This window comes from Canis lupus, chromosome X (genome assembly GCF_003254725.2).
Source record: "Canis lupus dingo isolate Sandy chromosome X, ASM325472v2, whole genome shotgun sequence".
NCBI classification, from domain to species: domain Eukaryota; kingdom Metazoa; phylum Chordata; class Mammalia; order Carnivora; family Canidae; genus Canis; species Canis lupus.
This window is the reverse complement of record NC_064281.1, coordinates 88745234-88761122: the sequence shown is the minus strand read 5'-3', so window position 1 is coordinate 88761122 and position 15889 is coordinate 88745234. Positions and strand designations below refer to the sequence as shown.

Sequence of the window (15889 nt, the reverse complement as noted above, 5' to 3'; positions counted from 1 at the left end):
AGGTAGGAGCAGAAATCCAGGAAGCATAGGGAAAGAGAAAATAAACAGGTTATGTCATTACAAAACACGGTATATACCACAACCTATGGAGAAGAGATTAGTTATCTTAAAGATGTATTTAATTGTAATTTTTTTTAAATTTATTTATTGGTGTTCAATTTACCAACATACAGAATAACCCCCAGTGCCCGTCACCCATTCACTCCCACCCCCCGCCCTCCTCCCCTTCTACCACCCCTAATTCGTTTCCCAGAGTTAGGAGTCTACGTTCTGTCTCCCTTTCTGATATTTCCCACACATTTCTTCTCCCTTCCCTTATATTCCCTTTCACTATTATTTATATTCCCCAAATGAATGAGAACATATAATGTTTGTCCTTCTCCTACTGACTTACTTCACTCAGCTAATTGTAAATTAATTTATTTATTTATTTATTTATTTATTTATTTATTTATTTAAAGTGAGGATAGAGTCCTTTTTTTTTTTTTTTTAAATTTTTTAAATTTATTTATGATAGTCACATCAGAGAGAGAGAGAGAGGCAGAGACACAGGCAGAGGGAGAAGCAGGCAGGCTCCATGCACCGGGAGCCCGACGTGGGATTCGATCCCAGGTCTCCAGGATCGCGCCCTGGGCCAAAGGCAGGCGCCAAACCGCTGCGCCACCCAGGGATCCCTAATTGTAAATTTAAATGACATTTTTAAAATGAGTAACACTTGAGCTGGTGAGATAACATTTAACTCTGTATAACCTGAATATAGTTAACCAAACAAGTTTGGTTGTCTGCTCAGCATGGAGTCCCAGGTGGGGCTCAATCTCATGACCCTGAGATCAAGACCTGAGCTAAGATCAAGAGTTGGACGCTTAACTGACTGAGCCACCCAGGCACCCCTGAAGATTTTTTAAGCTCCTGAACTCATTCATTGTTTGAATGTTTTTACTTGGGATCCCAATACCTAGAAGTGGTGCTACTCATATGGGGGTAGGCTGGGTGAATTCAGGCTGTGTGGACACTCGACTGCACCAGTGCAAACACTTAAGAAGAGTCTTCAACACACATGTCAAGTAAGCTTCTGCCTTTAGGGGGCTGAAACTGGAGGCTTTGACTCCTTAATCCTGTTATATTGGAAGATGACCTTCCTAGCGGCAGTCCGTTTCTATTACTGAACCTTGGCAGTCCAGATGGGCTATAAAGGAATGTTCCTCCTAGTAAGCTCTGTAGATTATGTGCGTGTCCCAATCCCCTGGGGGAAGTCGTTCAATATGCACACCACCCGGTCCAGCCCCAAACCTATCAAATATGAATCTCTGGGAGATGCATCTTATATAAGCTTTCTGAGTGAGTTTGATACATAATGCCAGAAATGATTCTAAGAACGGGGAAAAGCAGGTGAGTGAAATTCACTTCAGAGCAATTCATGAAATGCAAACCCAGATCCCATCATTGGCCAGCACAGGATCTGCCTCCCTATAATGGGGCATTACCATCGAGAAAATGCTTTCGCTTATGATCTCTTCCTAATGGTACATAAGCAACTCATAATCAAATCCTATGCACTTGAGAAGGATGGGTAAAGAGCAGACCCAGCAGTGTCTTTACTACCCTGAAAAGGGCTTCAGAGGTGAAATTGAACTTGAAGCATAGATAAATTGGAAGCCTTTTTTTCAAATTACTGTACAATCGTTTGCTTTTTAAAAAGATTCAAGACAGGCTCCATTTTTTTTTAAACAATTATTTTCTTTTGTACATTCCAAATAGGTTCCAGAACTGAAAATCCATTTAAGACTGGCTTTCAAGAACACATCTAGTGCATAAAGCAGAAACATACCTGGCCAAGCATATTGTGTAGGTTAAAAGATGGGGTGGGTGGGGACCTACTGGTCTCATAATTTGGGAGCTATCCTTAATTTTCCCTGAGGAAATCAGTAATGCAAATATCCCACGACTTCCTCTCACTGCTGAACACATTGATAGGATCATGGACTGCTGTTTCCATAGCCCTGTGGGTCAGTGACATCCGGTGAAGATCCTTCAATTTGCTCCCTGTGTCCCAACACTTGGGATTTTGGAGAGAGTCGAGTCAGTTAATGAGAACTCTGTGAGGTTTTTGCTATGATAATTTCGGCCCCCTCTCTCTGGGAAGTTAGAGCAACCTGTGGCAAAGGAATGTTGCCAACGCCTCCTTCCTCTGCTCGTTTTTTCCTTATTGCTCGTGTGCAGTAAATGTAACACAAGAAATATTTGCAGGTCTTTGATGTGACAGGTATTGTGGCTAGAGGGGGGCTTTAGTAGGAGGGCACTAGGGCCGGGGCTGAGGTAGGAGAAGCAGCCATGTGTATATAAGAGCTCATCGCCACCCTCATGAACTCAATGTCTAAAGGTGGGAGCAAACAATAGAAGCAAAGCCAAATAAGAAAGGGGAAGGGGAATCTTGGGGCCCTTTCTTGGTCTTCTAGGATTTACTAACAGGTACCCTGAGGTCTGGGAAAGGAAGGCAAGTAGGAAGGGAACGGCCGTGGCCCACCCTTAGATACTCCATGGTTAACAGGTGACAGAATAAAGTGTTAGGACTGTAATACTTTGCTCCCTTCCCCCAGAAGGAAAGCTAGGCTTGGTGCTCGTATTCCTAAGGTTTCATCTCTCCTGAAAATCTACATCAGGGCCGAGGGCCAGCAAGGCCTGGTGATAAACTGGCAGGATGTTCCCTCTGTCAGCGGGGAGGAAGTCACCCACGGCATCCACCATACCCCACCCCCGAAAGCTTGATGGTTCCTTGCCCTGTTACCTTGATGTCAGCACTAAAGTTGTTGATTTTTTGCCAGCCCGAGTTTTCCAAGTGAAAGTTTGCCCATCTGAGCAGAAGCTCTTCCGGAGACAATTTCATAAGCTCCTCCAAAGTCTCACCATCTCGAAGTAAGGCAGCTAAGGCTATAAGAAAAAAAACAACCACCATAATATATGACAATGGTCATTACAAGTTCATTCGGTCTTTTGACATTCTGTTAGGTAACAGAGGTGCAGTAACACGTATGACCTAGTTCCTCGTTTTTAGGTGCTGATAGTCTAACAACAGACATATATTAGTAGATAATCATACAATGATTTGATAAAGACACTATGTCATGAGAATGCACAGCAAATATTATCACATTATAATTTATTTCTTTATTGGTCTTCACGTTCCAAATGGTAATTAAGTTACAGTTTTTAGGGACGCCCGGGTGGCTCAGCGGTTGAGTGTCTGCCTTCATTCAGCTCAGGGCATGATCCCGGGTCCAGGGATCAAGTCCCACATCGAGTCCTGCATCAGGCTCCCTACTAGAAGCCTGCTTTTCCCTCTACCTCCTCTACCTATGTCTCAGTCTGTTTCTCATGAATAAATAAATAAAATCTTTAAAAAAGAATTACAGTTTTTAAACATTTTATGTCAGATGTTTACCTAAATTGTCTTTTTTTTTTTTAAAGATTTTATTTATTTGAGAGAGAGAGAGTAAGCAGGGGGAAGAGTAGAGGGAGAGGGACAAGTGGACTCCCCACTGAGTGCAAAGCCTGTCTTGAGGCTTAGTCCCATGACCCTGAGATCATGACCTGAGCTGAAATCCAGTCGGATGCTCAACCGACTGAGCCATCCAGGTGCCCCCTAAATTGTCCTTTTTAAATCATATTAAAATCAGAGATTTGGGAGAGAATGTTTAAAATGGTAGAGCCTTTATACCTCACTTTTTGACTAAAGGAGTATAGAGACACTACGGTAATATTTAAGTATAATTAATTGACTCGAAGGGGTAAATCTATTTTTTAAAGTATTTTTATTTTTTTTAAAGATTTTATTTATTTATTCATAGACACACACACACACACACACACACACACACAGAGAGAGAGAGAGAGAGAGGCAGAGACACAGAGGGAGAAGCAGGCTCCATGCAGGGAGCCCAATGTGGGACTCCATCTCGGGTCTCCAGGATCACACCCCAGGCTGCAGGCTGCGCCAAATCCCTGCGCCACTGGGGCTGCCCAGTATTTTTATTTTTTAATCTCTCCTCCAACGTGGGGCTCAAACTCTCAACCCTGAGATCAACAGTCCCACATTCCACTGACTGAGCCAGCCAGGTGTCCTGGGTTAAATCTCTTTTTTAGGGATCCCTGGGTGGCGCAGCGGTTTAGCGCCTGCCTTTGGCCCAGGGCGCGATCCTGGAGACCCGGGATCGAATCCCACGTCAGGCTCCCGGTGCATGGAGCCTGCTTCTCCCTCTGCCTGTGTCTCTGCCTCTCTCTGTGTGTGTGACTATCATAAATAAATGAAAAAAAAATAAATAAATAAATCTCTTTTTTAAAGGGATATAATTTTACTTTACAGTTTCTTTTTTATTTTTTTAAAGATTTATTTATTTATTCATGAGAGACACACAGAGAAAAGCAGAGACATAGGCAGAGGGAGAAGCAGGCTCCCTGTGGGGAGTGCGATGTGGGACTCGATCCCAGGACCCCAGGATCAAGACCTGAGCCAAAGGCAGATGCTCAACCACTGAGCCACCAGGTGCCCCTACTTTACATTTTCTATAGCACCTAACATGTAAAAGCTGCTCAATTATGCTGAATTGAATGTGTAGGAGTAGCCAAGCATTTCAGGTAAGTCATTCCCTCAGGTAATAGGTAGAAGTGGAGGTGCCTGCATAGCGAACTATCTAAATTTTAGCACTGTTTCAGGAATGAGTTGTGTGGTCCTGATGCTATAATTACCTCCTGTGAAATAAAAGGAGGTCTAGATTGAATGAGAACACTGACACTGTCTGATTTCTGAAGAGGTCTAACACCTTCAGGGCAGCCCAGGTGGCTCAGCAGTTTAGCGCCGCCTTCAGTCCAGGGCCTGATCCTGGAGACTGGAGATCGAGTCCCATGTCGGGCTCCCTGCATGGAGCCTGCTTCTCCTTCTGCCTGTGTTTCTGCCTTTCTCTGTGTCTCTCACGAATAAATAAATAAAATCTTAAAAACAAAAACAACAAAAAAAACCCTAACACCTTCATCAGGCAAATTTCATCTTTCGCAGACTCTGCCTTATGCCACATCATTTTGACCCTGAGGGATTTAAGCGAGGGCAGGGCCAGCAGGTCGCTTGTCCAGGACCCTTCCTTTTGCTCCCCATCTCCACCAAGTCAAAGGCTAGAAAGGATCGAATAGCCTGACATCTATGTATCTGAGACCTTGTCAAAGACAAGCCATTTGATGTATTACACAAGCCAATGTAATGTCATTTTGCTGTCCCCTTTTCCTCTTTGAACAGACTTCAAGTTCTTTAACAAGACAAACACCACCGTGAAGAAGGATAGCAATGAGAGTCACAGTATTTGTCCAAACAGGTACCTGTGAGCAGACGCAAAGAGCAAGAGTGATAGTCTCAAAAGTGCATAAAAGTCTTATCATGGATAAATGTGCAAAATAAGACTGCTGATGGACATTCTGGGGCCTTGGGAGTCCTGAGAACCCCAAATAGATGTTCCCCAGAGGTAACTAGGATTGAGAGAGTGATTTCTGGAATAAAATAGGAATATCTGGAGCAGTGTTTACTGTTTTTAAGCTTTATAGGCAGAGGATCATGTAGTAGCACCTAGGACACACAACAATCATACTGTGTATTGCTATACATTCTACAAATCCATGATGTGATATAAAACCCCATGCTGTAAGAAGTTGAGGAAATCTTGTGACCATCAAGGGTGGGTTAGAATAGTTTGAAGAGGTTTCAATCTGTGATAGAATATAAAAGATATTCAAAATAATAGGAGATGGTGCACATTGGTAGAGCTGGGGGTGGAGGATGGGGTGGGAGTTGTGGAGGCAGATTAGGAAAGAACAGATACCCAGTCTGGGGGCCTCGAGAATGTTCCACAAACTCTCTGCGTGTGCTTTTGTGTCTTTATTGTAAAACGAATTCTAAAGTACCAGGCAAATGTGAATTACTACTAAAGAAGAAAAGTCATAATTAGACTGTTTTCCAGGATAACACTATAGCATTACCTTCTTTTAATTCTAGTTATCATCTAATCACCTCAATTAAGTGAAAGCATGACAGCCTGCATGACCAGGAAAAAATAACCAATAAACATCTTTCAAGATGACTGTGTTCCATTACCTTCATTCCTGCTTAATTCAATGTCGGCGAACAAACCGATCTTAATGATCTGCCAGAGGAGTCCCAGAACCAGATGGGGTTTCCCAGCCCGCAAATCTTCTGCACCGATGTTCACAACGTGACACCCAATGGCAGAAGCGGAGTTCAGGGCCAAGTTCAAGTTTTCCTGCAAGACAGCCAATGTACACATTTGCTTCTTGACCTTTCCATTTTTTTTTAGGAGTCGACTCCTTTTACTGAAAATAATGCTCAATGAGGAAATTAATTTCAGCCATACATGATCCACAGAAAACAAATTCCAGACAACAAACTCCAGACTTTGGTGTCAAAAGCATAGTTAAAACAAGTCTCAGCCTTATTATTGTTACTGTCTTTTCCAGAATTCCGTGGGAATTAAATTGGTATTTTTATGTGGTTTCTTTTGAAGTACACTGACACTGTCATGAAAAGAAAAGGCTGAGAGTGACTCGAGTCAGGATATCCATGTGGGTTAAGTGTTGTAGTTCTTTTTTTCTTTTTAAAGATTTTACTTTTAAGCAATCTCTATACCCCACATGGGACTTGTACTTACAACCCTGAAATCAAGAGTCACATGCTTTACTGACTGAGCCAACCGGGTGCCCCAAGAGTCATATTTCTTAAAATGCCTAAATGAGAGGTCTATTCCACATGTCCAAAAAATTTCTAGAAGTTGCAATCTCCACATCGTAAGAGGTGCTCTTGCCCGAGGGAAGTTTGCTATCTCAGAGTATAATATTCACTTGATGGAAAAGAAAAATGCTCCACTGCTTAAGCATGCTAATTAGTTAAGAGCTTAAATAGTTTTGCTCATTTCTGCATGCTTGAACACAGTGTGTAATGAAAAGAACATAGGGCTTTGGAGCTAGACCTGGATTTGAACTTCATTTCCACTGCTAACCTTGGGCAAGCTCAGGAGCCTTTCTGAGTTCCAGTTCTCCTCTGTCAAATCTGGATAATAGTTCTAAACTCAACAACTTAAGAGTTGTTGTAAGAATTAAATGGGAAGCTAATGAAGGGCAGAACTGATGGTCTACGGAATAGGCACTCACTAGGCAATTTCCCGGGAAAGTGCAAGATCACTGTATGCGTACCTGAATGATGAAGGGTGTAAGTTTCTTCTTGTTGATTGCTCTTTCATCAATTGTGTCGGGGACTGAAAGGTTGATCATTTTACTGAAACAATAATTAAACAAGGAGCTGGTTTACTTTTAAAGAGCCTGCGAGTATTCACAAATATTTGAAGGCTCATGACATGTCTAATGTAATCTGAAAACTCAATGCAATATATGACTTTTATCATGTTGATCACAAAAAAACTATATGCATGAAAAATGCAAATAAAAAGACAAAAATGTTTGCAGTAGTTGGGTATTTCTGAGTTGTGGGTTGGGGCAATACTTCCTAGTTTTAATTTTTGGTATTTTCTCATTATTTTATAAGAAGCAATAATTTGGATAATGAAAAAAACCTCACGAATAAATTTTAAAAACAAAAAAAATCCCACACTGAAATTGTATCTCTTCTCGATTATACAATTTGCAAGTAAGAATGACCATTTATTTACAAGGAGGTGAATTCATTGAGTGTGAGATTCTTTCATTCATCATATTTATTGAGAGCCTAAATGATGAGCTAGGCATATTTGGTGCTGCTAATTCAGTGGTAAGAGGAAGAAAGGTTCTAGTAATTAAACTAGAATCTGTGATTTATTTGGAAGAATCTCATTTGGTAAAATTTGGACTTAGATGGTAACATTTTAGGTGTTTATAATACTGCCCCCCAAATATGGGATTCTGCACAGGGAAAACCATGCTTCTTTCCATGTCAAAATTTTTTTTTTAAAGATTTTATTTATTTATTCATGAGAGACACAGAGAGAGGCAGAGACACAGGCAGAGGGAGAAGCAGGCTCCATGCAGGGAGCCCGACATGGGATTTGATCCCAGGACTCCAGGATCACGCCCTGGGCCAAAGGCCAGCGCCAAACCACTGAGCCACTCAGGGATCCCCCCCCATGTCAAATTTAAATATCAAATCAGTAGCATCATGTGATTATCTCTCTGTATTAAAACACAGGGGGGAATTCTTTAGTGTCTATACATGGACAAAATGGGATAGCTTATGCTTTTTAACAGGGATCACAGTAGATGGAAAATGAAATGCAAAGGGGTTGGAATATCCTGACTGTTCATCTGATAGAGTTTCTGAGTGACAGAGGCTGAAGACAAATCCAGGCAGACTGATGATGGAGCATGCTCTTGGCCATCGTGTTATACTGCCTCAACAGATAGCCCATCAACTGACAAAGTGTTGAGGATCTTACATCTTTTCTGCCAAGATACTGTTAGCTCTGGGGCAGTAGCAAGGACAAACACATTTTTCAGAAATAATTGGAGGGTGAGAACTGAAGAGGAGAGTCTTCATATTTTGAAGCTATGGTGCTTTAGAAATAAGGAGACACTGACATATGTTATGTCCAACATAGTTGTCATGTTCTGCTTGCTCAAGGGATGAGAAGAAATTGGAAGCTCTCAGTGTCCTTATAAAGCAGTCCCCAGTGTAAATGACTGAGTTTTAGATTTGTATTTGGTGGTACTTTCTCAGACACACTCAGATGACTTTTTTTTTTCTTTTTTTTTTTTTTCAGATGACTTTCAATTCTAATTATTTCCCCAGCTGAAGCTGTCAAGCACTCAGAAACCAATATATCAATTATGTAGAAGGCTGTTTTGGAAGCCTGGACACAAAATCAACCAACGTCTTACCAAAGCACAATTCCATCACCAACAGCTTTGAACAGGTCATCGGTATTTGGGTTCATGGGTATAACATGTCTGCAGTCAGGATCATTTTCCAAAGCCTTGTTTATCCAGTTAACGAAAGCATATTTTTCTTCCTCTAAAGTCATGTTGAATAACAAGAAATTAGTTCACACTCTAGATTGACTCTAAAGCCTAAAATAATTTGTACAGTAGTGCTGAAAGTTAATGTGTCACAAACATGGGGTTCTCCTCTTTGGAAACCCAGACACTTAAATACAACATGGCTATTATGAAGTACAAAAGTAATAACAAGAAAACAGATCAAAGGTTAACTGATCCTTAGAGAAGTTACTGAATTCTTTCAAAAATTATTACTTACATTATTGTAGAGCTCTATTACAACAAAGTCTATCTTTGTACATACTGTATAATATCTCTTGCAAGCTAACAAAACCATACAATAAATACTTCTAATGCTATTATGTCAAGTATTAGGCCCAAGTCTAAATACTCCGCAATGAGCTTCTAACTGTATTCTTAACTAGGAAGCAGTATTTTTCTAGTGCCCCTCCTTGACATTATAGCAGGCACTCTAATTAGGTCATTGTGTTAACATACGTGAAACTCTTACTATTACCTGAGTAAGAATGCTGTGTTCCTTCACTGGACAGCTCTGAAGTGCCTCCCAGAGCACAAATCCCTTCTTTCCTGTTGATTGCTTTGCGGAAGGTTTTGGCAATGTCACTGCTTTTTACCTCTTGGAAAATCTATTAATGAAAATACATTGTTAATTCACGTTTCATTTTACATCAGGCGCAAGGATAAGCCCTTCTATCTTCTTTTATACTCCACTCACCTACATTTCCCCACACGGGTGGTGAGTGTTAAAGGAGATGGAAAACTGGGCTCGAGTTTTTAAGATGCTAACTAAGTACTACAATATTGCTACTGAAAATGAAGCCAGACAGTCAATTGCACACACTTGTCAAAAACGTTAAGTGCCACATGCATCAAATCTGCTTTAAGCTGAAAACTAGTGTGGTCCAAAGGCATAGGTAAATCTGCTAATTTTCTGCCAACAAGTAAGGCTTTGTTCCCTGGAGAGAAAAGGCTAAAGGATCCTCCTTCTTTAACCACAATTCTTAGCACAGAGAAAAATGAAAATTTATGACTCAATCAAAAAAACCTTTTTGAAGGAGTACAATGGTTAAGAGTTTGTTTAATCAAAATTTACAGAATAATAAGGTGAAAAATGGATTAAGTTGGCAAAGAAAGAAAACTATGGAGAATAAACACAAAGAAGAGATTTTTCAGTGATTGACTTGTTTGTTTATGAAATCCAGCTTCTCTTCACACTGAAGAACATGGCTAACAAAATTAACATGTACATTCTAATTGTTCAAGAGCAGGTGGTAACAAAGCAAATTTAATATCCTACCCTAACTGCCTGGTTGAATGAATGGACATTCTAAAGTACTAGCTATCTCTCTGTATTTTTTAAAGATTTTTTAGAGAGAGAGAATGCACAGGTTGGGAGGGGTAGAGGGAGGGGGAGAGAGAGAGAGAGAGAGAGAGAGAGAGAGAGAGAGAGAGAGAGAGAGAATCCTCAAGTAGACTGCCCACTGAGCACAGAGCCCAAGGTGGGGCTGGATCCCAGGACCCTGAGATCATGAGCTGAGCTGAAATCCAGAGTCCGACGCCTAACTGACTGAGCTACCCAGGTGCCCCAGGACTATCTATATATTTTTATTTATTAAAGATTTTAAAAATTTATTCATGAGAGACAGAGGGGGTGGGCAGGCAGACACAGGCAGAGGGAGAAGCAGGCTCCATGCAGGGAGCCCGACGTGGGACTCGATCTCAGATCTCCAGGATCAGGCCCTGGGCCAAAGGCAGGTGCTAAACCGCTGAGCCACACAGGGATCCCCCCTATATATTTTTAAATACTGGAAATGATCTAAGCCCAAACTTGTTTCTGATCTAAAGTAGCTACCTCCAGTAAAATAAGAGCAAGATGTAGCATCTTCATAAAAAAATTTCTCTAAAAGTTACACCTGGGTGGCTCAGTCGGTTAAGTGCCTGATTCTTGATTTAGGCTCAGGTCATGACCTCAGGGTATTGAGATTGAGCCCCGCGCTGGGCTCTGTGCTCAGCACAGAGTCTGCTTGGGATTCTGTCTCCCTCTCCCTCTGCCCATAGCCCCCCAACTCACACGTGCACAAATAAGTGCTTGCTCTCTCTCAAATAAATAAAATCTTTTTTTAAAAAAGGTGCTTAAAACACATTAAGTGGGCTTACAGAAGGAAACGTATGACCCTAATGGAAGAGTTGCTAACAAACAGAAAGGAGTCAAAGGCTTTTGGCATTATTGACAGGTACACACACACAGACATCTCAGGAGGTGCAGCCTATGTTTGAAGTTCATAGACCAGGGTCACAATACCTAGCAGTTCAGGTTGTATATGCGAGACCAGAGACCCAGCACAGAGAAGCTTGAAATTCAGCCCCATGTGCCATTAACCCAGCCCTGGATTCTGCATTAAGACCAGATCAGGCCAAAAGCAGAGATGGCCTTTTGATATTTAGATTTCACAGAAGAGAACCTTTTTGTCATTAATCCACTTTGTAACTGTAGGTGTTGCTGGTAGCCTCTCCTGAAGTCATGGTTTCCTCTTACCTTTCTAAAATTTTGACTTTCCTAGGACTTAGAGATCCAATTTTATTTCGGAAAATAGCAGTTAAGTTCCACAAAATCAAGCTTACTCAATTTCTACAGCTGTGATTTTTCTCTGCTCTCACTGTAATTTCAGAGGTAGAATTTTAGAATGGGTGTGCATGTGTCTATGTCTGTATACGTATATATTTGCATACACACAGACTACTCTAAATATTGCACATGACCAACGAAAGGACTTTTTCTCCTTTATGGCCATTATACTGACTCCAGTCAAGTATCAAATGGTGTAGAGCTGACTACTCATGTACTCTGGGTAATTTCTGAATTATCGACATTATTTTTACATACACTGATTTTTAAAGTCCAATTCTGATTTCATTTAATTTACTTTAACTTCTGAGCCAAGATCATACAAAATGGCAACCAGCAAATATAGCAGTCTTCACTGGGATGGATTTTTGTCACCATAGCTCTCCCTTCGATAACTATATCTCTGCTCAGTAAAAATGCAATATTCACTATTCTACCTCATTTGGAACTCCATTTAGTAAGACATTGTCTAGTAAATTAAAATCTGAAATGTGTGTTTTCCCTCATGACTGGAATACATAAATCACTGGCATGGTATACATTAAAAAAAAAAAGGCATCCAAAATGTTACTGCTTCAGAAATGACCTATGAAAAGTCATTTTTTTTTTTATTAGGACTTTTTTGCCTCATGATCTTTTCCTTCTAAAAATTAGGTTGGGGTCAGCCCAGGTGGCTCAGCGGTTTAGCGCCGCCTTCGGCCCAGGGCCTGATCCTGGGGACCCGGGATTGGGTCCCACGTCGGGCTCCCTGCATGGAGCCTGCTTCTCCCTCTGCCCGTGTCTCTGCCTCTTTCTCTGTCTCTCTCATGAATGAATAAATAAAATCTTTAAAAAAATAAAAAATACAAAATTAGGTTGGTTTCTACAATCACAACTGCAGGTGAAAAATAAATGCAAATTTATATACAGCATGGAAAAGAGGAATAATAAAAATAATAAGTAAAAATTTAAAAAAGTAATGTCTGCTGTATAATATCCTAATACAGTGACTTCTGTCGTTCTAGTTAAGCTCATTCCTGGGAACGAAAGCAGAGTTGCAATTAAATTAGTTTATTTTTAATTGTGTTACAAAGGTTATATGATCTTCATTTTCTCTTTTTAAAGATTTTATTCATTTATTCATGAGATCCAGAGAGAGAGAGAGAGAGAGAGACAGGGACACAGGCAGAGGGAGAAGCAGGCTCCATGCAAGGAGCTGGATGTGGGATTCGATCCCAGGTCTCCAGGATCATGTCCTGGGCCGAAGGCAGGTGCCAAACCGCTGAGCCACTTAGGGATCCCCGATCTTCATTTTCTAAATATTTTTATTATTTTTAAAAAGATTTTATTTATTTATTTGAGAGAGAGAGTGAGTGAGAGAGAAAGAGCTGGGGGAAGGTCAGAGGCAGAGGGAGAAGCAGACTCCCCACTGAGCAGGGGGCCTGTGCGGGCTGGATCCCAGGATGCAGGGATCACGACCTGAGCAGAAGGCAGTCAGCTTAACCAACTGAGCCACCCAGGCTCCCCTCTAAATATTTTTAAATAAATTATTCCAGCTCAAGTTTTCAGGTTCATGGTATTTTCCTCTGTTCTTTAGATTAAAAAAAAAAAAGAAATAACTGAAGATTTATGTATCTTCAATAGATTCACTGAAGGAAAATTTGCATTTTATTTTCTACTTTGGAGCAGAAATTGCAACAGTGGATGATAAAGCTATTTGAGTAGAAGCCCTGGCTTAACAAGCATCTCTGAAATCAGAGATAACACAAGGCCAACCGCCGTGCTGAAGTCTTCTCAATGAATCTTTTCAGAGCTGCCCGTTGTGATACTAATGAGCTCACTGTTTCATGCTGTTTTCCCTCGATGAGGAAGGGCTGGCTTTGTCATGCGCGAACAAATTCCTGGCATACACTGCTCACTCTGGCTCTCTATCGACATCTTTTCTGGTCTCTTATGGAATATATACACATATACATATACATGTTTCTTTTTCTTTTTTAAAGCTTCATCAACTTTCCAGCTCAGTACAGGACTAGTGGCCAGATGAAAGCAATCTGGAGGCATAATGACTTAAGAGGAAGGAAAGATTTCAGAAAGAATTGCAAAATATTGACTGGCTTCCAGGGTTTGAGGCTTTTGCTTTCCAAAGTGTTTCCAAAGTAGTACTTTTCGAATTTTTCCTTTTTTTTTTAATCTGTTGTAGGCCTGAGCTTATTAATAATAGGAAAAGAACACTACTTAAACAAACAAACAAACAAACAAACAAACAGAAATTACTACCCCCAACAACATCCACATAGCATTTGCTATATGCCTGGCACTGTTCTAAGCACTTTACTTATGTGAAGTTATTTAATCTGATGACATTGGTGCTACTAGCAAAAGTCCTCAAACAGGTCAACAACTTAGAACCATCGTGCAAGAGCAAATTTCTCACTGTGAAAGTTAAGACTTTAATGCAGATATCTCTGCTGAACGAAAGTGCCATACCAGTCTTTTTAAAGATGCAGGAAAACACCCCACTATTACATTGTAGGAAAAAAAGTCCAGTCATTTCATTTTGAAATACTTAGAAGAAACAAAATCAGGGTATTACATTTAACTTTAACGTTTGAAGTTTACATTTAATTTAGGGACTCCTTTCTGCCCTATACATATTTTTCTCAATAATTAACATAAACTGATTTTGTCTGTAGGCTGCTTTGCAATTAACACCTCTTATGAAGCAATTTAAATAAAAAAAAAAACAAAAAACAAAAAACCCAAGATGCAAGAGCAGGTTTATTTCTACTTCCTGTTAATTCCTGGTAGGACTTACAAATCAAAACCACAATGAGATACCACCTCACACCAGTGAGAATGGGGAAAATTAACAAGGCAGGAAACAACAAATGTTGGAGAGGATGCGGAGAAAAGGGAACCCTCATACACTGTTGGTGGGAATGTGAACTGGTGCAGCCACTCTGGAAAACTGTGTGGAGGTTCCTCAAACAGTTAAAAATATACCTGCCCTACGACCCAGCAATTGCACTGTTGGGGATTTACCCCAAAGATACAAATGCAATGAAATGCAGGGACACCTGCACCCCTATGTTTATAGCAGCAATGGCCACGATAGCCAAACTGTGGAAGGAGCCTCGGTGTCCAACGAAAGATGAATGGATAAAGAAGATGTGGTCTGTGTATACAATGGAATATTACTCAGCTATTAGAAATGACAAATACCCACCATTTGCTTCAACGTGGATGGAACTGGAGGGTATTATGCTGAGTGAAGTAAGTCAGTCGGAGAAGGACAAACATTATATGTTCTCATTCATTTGGGGAATGTAAATAATAGTGAAAGGGAATATAAGGGAAGGGAGAAGAAATGTGTGGGAAATATCAGAAAGGGAGACAGAACGTAAAGACTGCTAACTCTGGGAAACGAACTAGGGGTGGTGGAAGGGGAGGAGGGCGGGGGGTGGGAGTGAATGGGTGACGGGCACTGGGGGTTATTCTGTATGTTAGTAAATTGAACACCAATAAAAAAAAAAATACCTGGTAGGACTAACTCCCTTCCTTTCTCACAGATAACTCAGACCTACTCATATTTTGACTATTTTTAAGATGTCTCACTGGTGACAAAGCAGACAGAAGTGGACAGACATTTGGTCAGACACCCATCTTTCTATTTGGTCATGGTGGTATCATTCTGGAACCTCAGACAGGTTATTTTACTGTCCTTCATATCTCCTTTTTTTTTTTTTACCTTAAATTTTATTTATTTATTCATGAGAGACACAGAGAGAGGCAGAGACACAGGCAGAGGGGTGAAGCAGGCTCCCTGCGGGGACCCCATGTGGTATTCCATCCCGGGTCCCCAGGATCACGACTCAGGCTGAAGGCAGATGCTCAACCACTGGGCCACACAGGCATTCCTGTCCTTCATATATAACATTTCTTGAATAGAAGGGAGCTAACTGGAAAAAGGCACTAGTCCCCTGTGTAATGTCAGGGAGACTACTTCCTTTTTTTAGGAATCCAGGATTTTATTTTCAATTGGAAAAATGAAAGAGTACAAGCATATCGATTCCTTTCAATCTTAAAATGTACATTTTAACCTAAAACATCTTCCTTAATATTTTTTAAAGATTCCTAGTGATGCCAAAATGATGAGGCATGTCATTTACTTTTTAAGAATATACTAAAGTAATCAAACCTTCTCACTTAAAAGCCTCAAAGGAC

At 40.7% G+C, this 15889-nt stretch overlaps 1 protein-coding gene across 12 annotated transcripts in view; it reads right to left on the bottom strand.

Annotated features, from left to right (window-relative positions):
* PLS3 (plastin 3) overlaps positions 1-15889 on the bottom strand; it is a 91162-nt gene that overhangs the window by 11724 nt on the left and 63549 nt on the right. For all 12 annotated transcript variants that reach the window (XM_049107649.1, XM_035712373.2, XM_049107646.1 and 9 more), the window contains 5 exons: positions 9554-9683; positions 8920-9052; positions 7246-7327; positions 6134-6299; positions 2786-2928 (listed from right to left, as the gene is read on the bottom strand). In XM_049107649.1, coding sequence (XP_048963606.1) covers positions 2786-2928; positions 6134-6299; positions 7246-7327; positions 8920-9052; positions 9554-9683 — 654 coding nt within the window. The remainder of the gene's footprint in view (positions 1-2785; positions 2929-6133; positions 6300-7245; positions 7328-8919; positions 9053-9553; positions 9684-15889) is intronic.